The following is a 12,631-nucleotide window of genomic DNA, read 5'->3' on the forward strand; positions in this document are numbered from 1 at the left end:
TATATTCAAAGTCTTATACAACAGCACTATTGAATACATATGGTTAATCTAAGGGCTGGATCGCAAACCTTTCATAATTCTGGTTAAAATTTCCATGAAATTATCACATCAATGGAGGCCTAGCACCACTCAAGCATTTAGTGTCATATAGGTAAAAAGTGAAGTTTAGGTTAATTTTTTTCTGTTCTCAGTCTTATGAAGTTGTTAGGAATCTTAAAATTTGTACTGAATCTTATTTTGGTGTATATTTTAGCTTAATACAATCAATCATTTATTTAACAAGTATTTAATAAGCATAAAAGGATGAATAGGCTTTTGGGTAGAATGAACAGCATACAGAGCAGGTCAGCTTGGAAAACTACAGGTGGCTCAGTATGTTGATAGAAGGATGATTATGGAAAAGAGTTAGAAGAGGAGGGAGGATGAAGAAGTATCAGCAAGATGTTGGAGAAATTTTTTGCCACCCTAGGAAGTTTGGATTTCTCCTGTAGGTATATCCTTTGGAGGATTTCAAAATCACAATTTGGACACTATAATTGTGAACATAATATGGAGACTGAATTAGAAGTGGGAAAGATGGTAGGAGGCAGAGAGTAGGAAGACTATTGTAATGTTTAGAAAAGGGTGATGAAGACCCAAATCTAGGTAGTGGTAGTGAGGATGGAGCAGAGAAGGCTAGGCGTAGCCAGAGATATTTAAAGGTTCAAATCCTCAAAATGAATTAGAGGGGCAAGTGGTAACTAAAACCTCTGCTATAGATACAAATTACCTAAAGAGAGTAAGTACAGAGTTGTAACAAAGACTGTAAAATAATTGGCAACCATTTCCTCTTTTTTCAAGGATCACAGCAAGGCTCCATTTTCCAGGCCCCCTTCCTGTTGGATGTGGTCATGTGATAAGTTCTAACCAAAGATGTGAGAGCAGAAGTGACTCATGCTACTTCTAAGCCTAACCTATAAAAACCTCTGGAACATGATCCTCTATTCTTTTTTCCATCCCCCAGATGGATGTTGATGGTCAGGTTTGAATAACCTTGGATTAGCTTTGGACGCCGCTGGATGAGGATAGTAGAAGTGCCATCAACATGAGTTCCCTAATGACTGTATCTAGCAGAGCACCCCATTCCCCACCCATCACCATTTCCTGCTTACCTAGACTAACTATTGGATGAGTACATACATGAATGTGCAAAAAATGTCTACTGTATTAATCCACTGAATTATTAGAGGGGTTTTGTTGTTGTTACAGCAGTTAGCCTACCTTGTTAGCCTAACTTGGAGAATAATAGGATTTCTAGAGAAGTCAGAAGAAGAGCTAGAAAGGAAAAGAACAGTCAGTGAAGTAGAAAGAGAACCATGAGCAAAACACTGTCAAAAAATTCAAGGGAATGATAAATTTTAAAAACATAGTATGGATTTTCTCCTATAGACAAGCCAGCTCCTTAGAGAGAACATGACAAGACTTGAAAAAATAGTGAAACTTTTTTGATTCATTATTTTTAGCCAGAAGGATAAAATTAATTTTAATTCCTTCTTCAGAGAAGGAATGATAATATGAAAGATGTTTCTTTTTCAAGTTGTAAATTTCTTAATAAATCTCATTAATATAATTATATTACGAGTAACTATTGCCAGTTCCCTTTGCTTCTTTATTTTGGGTATGACTTCCAACATGAATAAAATGTTGTCAGGTCACTTAACCTTAAATGCTATTTGTTTTCAAAATACACACACACACACACACACACACACACACACACACACACACACATCAATCATGAGTATGGTTCCTAGAAAATTCAATACTCTGTTGTTCTTAAATCTGAAAACATGTTCCATGTATTCATCAGATTATTCTGAAAAAGAGGTTGTTTTGAAATCCTGAGGTTATTCTAACCTGGTATCCTAAATCACTCTTTTTTTGCCATAAAATTAAAGTTTATATTCCAGATCTCATTGAATGAGCATCTTATATATTCTGTTAGTTTGGATTAAAGTTGTCTCAGGTTTTGATAAATTAGTATTTTAGATTCCAAAGCAATCGTAGTTTTTAAATGCCTGATGTTTTTAAGAATTAAAAACAATATCTAAATGACCAATCATGTAGTTTTAAACTAACAAAATTCAAGCAATCATTTCTAACATCCAGATTCAACAAAAACATTAAAGACATGTTCACTCAAAGCTGACTAATCCAACCAGTGTTTTCTAATTAGCTAACACAATCAAGTTTATTCTATCCTCTTTTTTTTTCTGCCTATGATTTTGCATTAAAGCCAACATCTTTCTGTTTTGCATATCAAAATATAAATAAGATAAAAATAAGCTTCTAGCATATTCCATCAAAATTAGTCAAGCTTGTTACAGACACAGTAATGATATAAAAGAAAATATATTTTTAGTCTGAGTAATGTTGACTATTATAGTCCCGATATATTTCCAAACAGATTCACATGACTTCTTCCTTGCAAAACATAATGTCCTAATTTCTAGATGCAATTCAGTGATTTACTTTGATTGCTCTGTGCTTGTTTTACTTTATGAAATAGGTTTATTCTGTATTTGGTTTAATGAGACATGTCTTCATAATTAGAAATCTCAGGAAATATACCCATCAAATTTCCTATTTAAAGAAAATATTTCGTATTTCTTAGTATCTAATGTGTGTGCTTATAAACAGGCTTATTTTTAAGTTTTTAGACTGGTGAAGCAATTTTCTGACTCATTCATTCAACAGATTATATTTGGATTTGAGCAATAAAAATAATTAAAACAACAATAAATCTATACCTAGTTGTCAAGTTTTTTTTCTCTCTAAAATTAGTTTAGCATGAGGCACTCTCCTAAGATAGCATAGCAGGTTAATTTGATTTAATATTTTATGTTATAGTCTCAATTATCTATTTTTGATTTAAAATGGGAATATTTGGCCTTCTTTTGATAATTCCTTTGGAATTTTTAGTTTTCAATTTTAACATTGAACAGAACATGCTGTCATTTACATACTGTCTCTGGTTCTTTGAATAGAACACATCTATTTCCCTAATAGACCCAGCTTATCATTTCATCTTCATTATTTTGCTTTTCTTGATGGGCAGTTTTATAATCTCAAAAGGATGTTTTTCCATCCTAATTCAGAATCAGATAGATACCTGATTTTCCCAATATCACATTGTTTGATCTGTTTTTTTCTCTATTCTAAACCAATGCTAAAGTCACTCAAGAAAACAAGAGATATCTTATTTATTTAATATAAAGAATGTACCTGTGAATACAGATTTTGTTTGTTTCGCAAAGCAATCAGGAATTGAATGCAGTAATTCCGGCTTTATAATATAAAATGCCAGCTATAAATAAATCCCCACTTGTGTACATTCATCTTCAGCTATACTCCTCTGTGGTTTTAATATAACCTACCTTTGGACAGTCCCATGTCTGCCAGTCTTCCCTGAAATCACATACAGACAAGACTGAAACATTCTGGATTCTTTTTAGCCACTGCAAACATACTCGATCATCAGTAACCCACGTGAGCCAACTGAAATAATAATCACTGCAAATAAATCAAAACAGACAGTCACAACCATAAACCAATATCACATTCAAATAATTTATTAATATTTGTTTCCTAAAGGATGTATTTTATTATCATAAAATATGTATTCCTAGATAAGGAATTCAAAACTTTATCTGCAGAGAAAGTTTAAATATACCTGCTGACTTTTAAGGAATATTTATAAGAGAGTTCATTCATCTAATGGAATTATTTTAATACTTGAGTTTTCTCCCCATTTTGGATTATTACATCTTAGGAAAGAATTTAAGACTTAAGGCCAAAGCTACTGGTCAGTCTAGAGGGGAAAAGCATTATACTGGCTATTTTGCATAGGGAAATTCAATTTTTCACTTTTTAACTAGTTGAGAGGGGCCAAAGATGGTGAGAGGTCATCTTTCTCCCCAGGCAGGTTTGTGTTGGAAGCCAAGTTTCAGCTCTGACCATGATCAGGAGATGAAATTCAGATGAGTATACCAATCAGAGGTGAGGCTTGCAAAGTAACTTAAATAGTGCTTGGCACATAGTGGATTTCAGTGAATGGCAGCAATGATTACTTGGCTCTGAGGTTGAACTTGTAGATAGGAAGCATCAATGTAAATGAACCACAGGTTTTGGACATTGATGTAAAATAAATCACAGAGCTGGGAAGGGTCTCTGGCTCAGATTCTGGCTTTCTCTACTACTAGTTATACTACCTTAGGCTTGTTATTTAACATATCTGTGCTTCTGTTTCTATATAAAATAGGAATAATAATATTACCAATTTTAAAGGTTGCTATAAAGATTTGTCAAGAGCGCTTAAAAATTTAAGATCTATGCCTGCTACATTGTGAGTGATCAAAAAAATGTTAGCTATTACTATTATGTTGTTAGTATTTTACAGATAGTCAAACAAGCCTCTTGACTCCTTCTATGGTGCTCTTTCTATCATTTTAGTTGCCTCCGACAGAGAATGACACTTAAAAAAAGATTTATTAAGTCAAGTTTTCACCAACTACATTAAGGTGGAGAATAACAGAGAATTCAAAAACGTACAGATGTTTTTGATTATCCAAGAGTAAATTCACCTTGGCAAGACCCAGCAGAAGCCTCAGATAAGGCTCTTTTCCATACTAGTGATGCATTATTCAGTCCTGGCTGACTCTTCTGCATAAGGCAGAAGGAGGGAAGCAAAGCCTTGGTCTGTTAGGGTTTGGGAAGTGGTGAGGAGGCCCACCACATAGGGTTTGGGGACCCCTCCCCTGTATCCATTTCACCCAGAATGACCACAAGGATTGATGGAGGGTTAGAAGGTTGCCATAATCAGGACTAATCAGACAAGGTCTATACAGGGCAGGACACCATGCTGGAGAAGGGAGAATGCTCCACGTCCCTGTTGCCTACAGTTCACCCCCAAATAGTTAATTCTACAACCAGTAATTGCAAATAGCCTGCATCTTAGTGAAAAATGCTAATGGAGAAGGTTAGTTTATCTTCTCTTGTTTGCCATGCACATGTGATAAGCATGATCTACAAATTCTGGGTTGGAAAGAAAATAGACCAGACTTGAAAAAAGCCAGGCTGAGGAAATAGGTAAGTTTTACTACCTGGCTATTGCTCCCAAGTTGACATTTACACATCTGAGGGTTGTATCATTTAAATTGATCACTATGGTCATTTTTATACATGTGAAAAGGGCTGGTATTTTAAAACCAATTTAAGAAACTTATTTTTGATTTTTACTTTTGTCTGTTTTTAACTTTGTAGACCAATTTAATTTGTTTATTTTTGTTTCTTGTTTACTCATCAAAAACTCTAAAAGAAATGTAAACACTGATTCAGAGTTTGTGTTAAAATTCAGTTTAAAAGGTGGAAAGCATCTGAGATTAATATACCTCGAGGCTATCATGGCTGGAACGGGCACTTCTCTGGGACCTACATGATCAGGGTAAGTGGTATCGACAATAAATATCCGAACAACAGGATTCTTGGCACCAGCCTGCCAAGAAAATGAAGATATATCAGCTCATAACATTCTAATCATCACCAACATTTTAAGAACACTTTAGGAATTTAAACATATTTTTATAAGATGAAAACGTTAAGTATATTACTGTTGAAAACATTCTAATTGTAACATGATCAGGAATTTCATTTCAATTTTACTTGCCGGGCAATTACAAATATTGTGTCAATCAGAGTGAAACATATTTTAAGCCATTAATGAGGGAGTTTTGATTCCCAGAGAAAAATTTGGGATATGAAAATGTTGTTCTGTAATTGCTATTCTCTTTTCTGAGTTTTAAGACAGATAGTTCCCATTACTATTATTATTAAGATAATTATGATAATCATTTCTCTATGTACAAGGGAGAGTGCAGAGGCAGATTGGTTTTGGGAGAGGAATGTAAAGAATAAATAATGAAAAATACTTTTTGCTTTTACCCTATAGTTTGATCCAGACAAGCACCACTTAGTCTCCTAGCTGGTTATGTTACTAATGCTGTGGTCTTCCCACCCCACCCTACACCCCCACTCCCAAATTAGGGGAATTTCACCTACAAATAAAGGTCCATGGGATTTACACTTTTCTTGTTTTGTGCTTTCTACTTGTTATTATATGCCCTAAATTTACATGACAGTATAATTCACACCCAAACAGCTTCTTAGAGTTTCTCTGTTATTTTACCACAGAAAAAGAGAATCTTACACTCATTAAACAATTTAAATCCGCTAAGTTTAGGTAAATAGTCTCAAATGCTCCTCGTGCTATTTGGATTTATCTAAGGAATTGTCCAGGCTCTCCTCTGACCTCCTTGTTACACTTAAGGTTTAGCTGGGACTTCCTGCTTCTTCCAAGCAGTCTCCGGTCTCAGTCCAATGTCAGATGGTTCAGCAACTTCGGTCTTCAAAGAAACGCGAAAATTTGGTCCCAACTTTGTCAGTGTCAATTACTCCTCAGTTCTGGGTTTTTTTATTTCTTCCCATTCCCTTACGTTCTCCTAAAGATCCAAGTCCTTTTACATCTTGGATCCCAAGTATCACACCTCTCCCTTCCAAACATCTCTAACTTTCAGACTTATGCACAGCCCTTGAGGGGTTTCCTACTTAAACACTCATCTCCAATCCATTGACTACTCTCAAAAGGCTTTACAAATACATTTTAGACTATCTGGAATTTCTATTTCTCTTACTACGGCTACTTTGGCTCACTTCGAAATCCTCTTGTGTGTATGTGCATCCATCTCATCTTTGTCACATATAGGGACCACCTGTACCCATCCATGACAGTTTTCCCCTTGGCAAGTATGAACAATGGGGATGAAAGGACAATGAACTGCATTCTAAAATTACTTTTATTCCTTGTGCAAGAGGAAAATTATGATTTGTTCCCCTTTCAGATTTCTTGACTAAATTAAATGAAGATATGATGCTTCCCCACTGTGCCCTGGCTATTTTCCAACTGCACATATAGGCCTTTTCAGACATGGGAATGAATAAGTATGTACAGTGAGAGTGCTAGAATGTTTATGCAAGAAACTTGTGGCTCACACCCTGTCTAATGCATTCAAGGAAGGAACTAGACTCACGAACATAAGCTGCCTCATATGTCCAGAAAAGATCATAACTTATGCCTGCTTCTACTGGACAGGAACATCAAGCCCAAAATGTGTATTTCCCATTCTAGGACACATTTACATGATAATTCAAGAGGGAATTGGAAAAGAGAACTTTTCCCTGAATTTAGAGCGTGAAATATGAGAAAATTGAAATTAAGATAAGCTTGTTTTTCCTCCATATCTAGACCATATGTTTTTCAAAAATTCTGCAATGGATTTAGCAAAGACTACTTCATCCAGCACAACCAGATGTCCAACGCAACAGATGTCCACATAAATAATAGAGCAGAGTACAATGTTTGCTTTACAATGCACAAGGATAAAAAGCTCTCCAAACTTGTTGATCCCATCTCTATTCATGGTATTGGTTGCTCATTTTGACACCAAAGAAAGAGAAGCATCTGCTAAAAGTATTCTACATACCTTTGGGTATGGAATATTTATTGTTCTAGGATATTGCTCATCGCCATAATAGGAATAGGAAATAACGGGTATCTCTGTATCATTAAACTCTACATATGCCACAAATTTTCCATTAGGAGACCACCAGAGAGCATATTTCGTAGAAAGCATTTCCTCTGAAAAATAAACACTGCATATTAATTACAATTTCAGCTTACTCTTAAAATCATTGTATATACTTCAAAATACATTGTACACAAACATTAATTGAAATCATTTTTTTGATGTGGATGTGACATACTTTAATTATTAAAAGATAAATAGTCTGGGTTTAGAGGAGCAGTTTAACCTTATATCCCTTATCAAACATCAGTTAGTTTCCTTAGGAATTGACATTGATCAGAAACATAACTTTTAAAATAAATAATAAACATATCAACAATAATTAATTTTTCACTTTGTGGCAGCTTCTGTTTTTTATAGTCATCTAAAATAGCCAAAACAAGGAGAACTGTAATTATACTATGCAGTGACTTAAACATTGAAAGTTGACTTTCTTTCCTGGGAATACTAAAAAAAAACAAAAAACTTCAGTTATATATTTTTTACCAGACAAGGACTAAAAGGCCTTTTATTAAAGTCCAGTTAACTGCATCTTACATGACCTACAAAGAGGACAAAATTCACAAAAGTATAAAACACTAAGAATATTTTCCCACATAATAATATTTTCTGTTGTTTAGTTTGGGAAAAAAAGATTTATTTCTCAAGAAAAAACAAACCTGAGAAGATGTATTAACACAGCATCTAAGAACCATATATTTTTTGGAATATAAATGATCACTACCACTTTATAATGCTCATAAAAATAAATTCTACCAGCCTGACAACAAGATTTTGTTCTTTCAGAACATTTATATCCTGTTCATAACCTGGATAACAGCTTTCAGAAATGCCACCATTCATCTCAGTAACATGCCACTCATCAAAATGTATGCAATTATTTTCAATTAAAAGCCTAAAACTGCAGCAGTAGAAAAAGAATATAGCTTACCTTCATAAACCCAGTCTGGGATTCCATTAAATATTTTATTTTCTCTTCCACTGTATGTTATTTGAAAAGGTGGGTCTTCTGGTCTTTGTTTCAGATAGATATTGTTTTGATAGACATATGCCTGGAAGTGGTGGTAAGCCAGTTAATAAGGGGAAATTCCATAAAAAATGCAATGAAGTCTGTATATTTGTGTTAATTATTCGCCTAATTAAAAAGAATGGTAATCCAGATGCAAAAAAGATTCAGAACTAAAATGTCATTTTAGTAGGTCAAAAAAACCCAACCAACTCACATTAACATCGATTATGATTTTTAAAGTCTGTATCAAATAAAGAATAAAGTATACCACTTTGTTAGTTGTTTTATTACCCAAATAAATATGTATATTGACAGAAAGTCAAATAAATCTCTGAATATTAATAGCTAGCCAGATCTAATCTTTATTTAGAGTCTTTAAATAAGAGCTTGGACAAAATTTCATGTTGTCTGAAGCTAGTCTGGGAAACTTGTGAAAACCATATTTTTCCTGAGCTTTCTGGCACAACTCATTCTGGCTGAGTATAAGGATAAAGTTTCTGACTGCGATATTTAAAGAAGTCTATCCATGAGCTCGAGATTTTGCGGAATTCTCAAATGGGTTTCAATTTATCAAAACCCTTCTCGTTTTTCACCACTAAAATAGTGATAAATGTATTTTTTTTCCTTTTGGGCAGGGAAATTTAACAAAGGCCAAAATCAAATGGCTCCTCTTTTATTGAAACGATAAAACACTTCTATAATTTAAACACTTACTAATTTACTCCCAACAGGCGACCAGCATATATACTGAATTGGATGAGGAAGCTTATTTCTTCTCACAAACTCTCTGGAAGGAAAGAAAAACAGAAAAAAAAAAAAAGAAATAAACCTTGCTGTTCAATGCAAAAAAAAAAAAAAAAAAAAATCTGTATAAAGAGAAAAAATAAAGAAACAATAGAAATGAAGGGTCATCCTCTTTGCTTCTTCAAACCTAACGGAACGAATGTGGCAATTTGGGACTGGAGATATGGGGTGTAGTTTGCAGTAATTCACTAGTTACTTAGAAGTCTTTAACTCCTCTGGGTCTGTTTTCTGACCTTTAGAATGAAGTGAACGGATTAAAGATTTATATATTGTGAAAGTGGGAATATCTCTAGAAATCATCTAATGGAATGCCCTCCTTTTATAGAAAATAAACATAAGGTTAGAGACATGATATGACTTTTAAAAATCACATTGTTAGTTCTTGGCAGACCCCTGATTAAACTCAAATCTTTAGCCCTCAAGAGTTTAAAATTTGTACACACCAGGCTGAGATGGTTGCTGAAGAGCCTTCCAGCTCTGAAATTCTATAATGGTGCTTAACTTTAACATGTACTCTTCCATATTCTCATTCACAACCCCTATCTCTGTGAATGCATATGCATTTCAAGTTTTTGAAAATAAGATGCCATTTGACAATCTCCCCAGGGATCTGACTTGAAATCAGAAACGGAAAGGAACATCTGATCTCAAGCTAAACTGAAAAACAGATCGTATACTGGGCAATATGCCTTAAGCTTGCAAAGTCCTCCACCCATGGGGAAATTCCAAATATCTTATTGGTCAAAAATCTCCCTTTGATCCTTGGAGTCATCCTGCAAATACTCAATTGACTGACTTGTACGGTAGAGATTTTGTAGTCCTTCGGCAAGAATGTGTTCAGATTTTTATGTGTTAAAGAGTCATAGGATATCATGTTTAAGTTTTCATTATTATCTTCTTTAAGATTGTATTAATAGTTTTAATCAAGAATGTTTCTGTGGAGACAAAAATAAGACATGCCTCCAAGGTATAATGTGAGGAGACTGAAGAGACTCTTGGGCTTCCCTCTCCAAAATATATCTGGACCTGACATATTCCTGACATTTCTAATTTCCTCATTTTTAAAAATTTGAGAAGACTTGTAACACATATTACCTTGGTTTAACTTACTAGGTCATGCGGCAGGAGGCCTAGCGAAAAATGAGGGAACATGGCACGGGACTAACCAGGTTTGATGCCCCTGGAGGAGGAAGACCATTGGTGCTGCAGTGTGAATGTTGACTGCCACAGGGCACTTAATGAGCACCTGGACCATGGAAGGTCCAGAACATATTGAAGACATACGAGGGCATGGGTGAAGAAATGACCCAGAGAAGATACTCTTCACCTGGTTTACAATTCTGTCTCAAGTCAGTGCTCATGTTGTCTTTGACATTGCAACATTGCTTTACATTTTCATATGCTGTGGAATCATCAACGCAATCATGTAGACAGCACCAAGATGGAAAAAACCTCAGGGCACAATCTTTTCATGACTGGAAAGTCACCACAGCTGCTATTTTCTGTGTTTTCTAAATAATTAACAGTATGAGAAAGTGGAGGAGGCTGCTTTATTTACAAAGGCTGTCATCTCCTCAGTATTCCTTCCCTTGCTGGAAACCAGAACCATCTCCATTTTCTCTGTAGTAGATTTTTATATTCTTCAGAGGCACATAGATGACTTGGAGTTATTGGTATTCAATCTTGTCTTGAATCTCAACAAATTTGTCACCCCTCACTCCCTAAATTATAGTATATTTGCCTGATAAAAAAAATAATTTGGCAAATTAACAGTTGTGAAGAAAAAAAAAAAGGAAAGAAAAACTCAACAACAGCAGTTTGATTAAATTCGCTGCACAAAAGTTAAATATTTAAAATGATTCTAGTCCATAATGCTTATACAAATCATAATTAAAATATTAGTATTGCCATATTCTTTTGAAATGCTGTTAAATTTGGTGACCCTCAACATAGGTAGGACTTGGAGAATTCAAAAATAATTAAATGAGAAATAAGAAAATGACTACAGCCTTAAGAAACTGTACTGAAAGAGAAAGTTTCTACTTCACTAGTCTTAAATGTTTCTTGAGGGTAGGGTTGGCACCTTAAGCTCTTCTGTATCCTCCCAGATATGCTTTTCACATAGTAGGTACTCAATAAATACTTCTTGAATTTGGTGGCAAAGTGAATACAGAAAAAAGAAAGACTCAGTGTACATTAGATTAATTTAGATTCTATTTTATGTACCGGTTCCTGTTTCTTAATTTGACAGTTTAAGGAGATCAGCGTTATACTTTTCTGAAAATGTAAAAGAAGTAGATACATTTTTTTATTTTTTATTTTTGTGCTCTTACTAGACAAAAGGGGAACTAGGCCGTAAGATTTTTCAATACCTCTTCAAGACATATGATTATTTTCCTTTTATATAATAGCAAACAGGGTATCATATTAAGATGAGTGACCAAACTAATTCATTGTCCAGTCTTAGTCAGAGTGATTTTTCTAAAGTACAAATCTGATCATGTCATTTCCCATTTAAAATCCTTCAGTGATTCCCCATTGTCATCAGATGAAATCTAAACTCTTCTTAATGGCTTCCTCATTATTGTTTGGTCCATGCTTCCTGGTCTCAACACCTTCCCAACCTTACACCACTTCCCACTAGTCAGCACGTCCTCCTCCAATTTCAACTCAACTGACCTACATTCAGTTTCCTGAAAAACTCCATGCTTTCCCTTCCCTTTGTGCTTTTACACAATTTTCTTTCTGCCAGGAATTCTCTTTCTTAGTCCTTCACCTACTTACTCATTCATTTATTTTTTTTTCTTTTAAATTGTAAATATTTCAAGTAGTTAGACATTCAAAGAAAGAAAATAATGTAATAGATGATAATTTATCTACCATCTAAATTTAAGAAATATTAACGGTTTGCAATTTTAAAAACAATTAGTTTAAAATTGACTAGTGGAATATATGTTCTCAAAGAAGGAATGCTACATCTTCCTCCTTTCTGTTTCCTTCCAATGAGGTAACTACTCTCCTAAAAATACTGTATCATTCCCATGAATGTTTTTGTACTTTTACTACATATGTTTATTTCCATAAATAGTATATTTATAATTTGGTGTTCAAAACTAGAGGGGAAAAAAACTATATGGTG

General features: G+C 34.3%; 1 protein-coding gene across 1 annotated transcript in view; it reads right to left on the reverse strand.

Moving 5' to 3' along the window:
* Positions 1-12,631, reverse strand: part of FAP (fibroblast activation protein alpha) — a 70,800-nt gene that overhangs the window by 39,081 nt on the left and 19,088 nt on the right. The window contains exons 7-11 of the mRNA XM_019727297.3: positions 9,403-9,475; positions 8,611-8,731; positions 7,578-7,732; positions 5,430-5,533; positions 3,417-3,552 (exon numbers count right to left, since the gene is read on the reverse strand). Coding sequence (XP_019582856.1) covers positions 3,417-3,552; positions 5,430-5,533; positions 7,578-7,732; positions 8,611-8,731; positions 9,403-9,475 — 589 coding nt within the window. The remainder of the gene's footprint in view (positions 1-3,416; positions 3,553-5,429; positions 5,534-7,577; positions 7,733-8,610; positions 8,732-9,402; positions 9,476-12,631) is intronic.

This window comes from Rhinolophus sinicus, chromosome 17 (assembly GCF_057876585.1).
Source record: "Rhinolophus sinicus isolate RSI-liver-muscle chromosome 17, RSI-T2T, whole genome shotgun sequence".
NCBI lineage: Eukaryota > Metazoa > Chordata > Mammalia > Chiroptera > Rhinolophidae > Rhinolophus > Rhinolophus sinicus.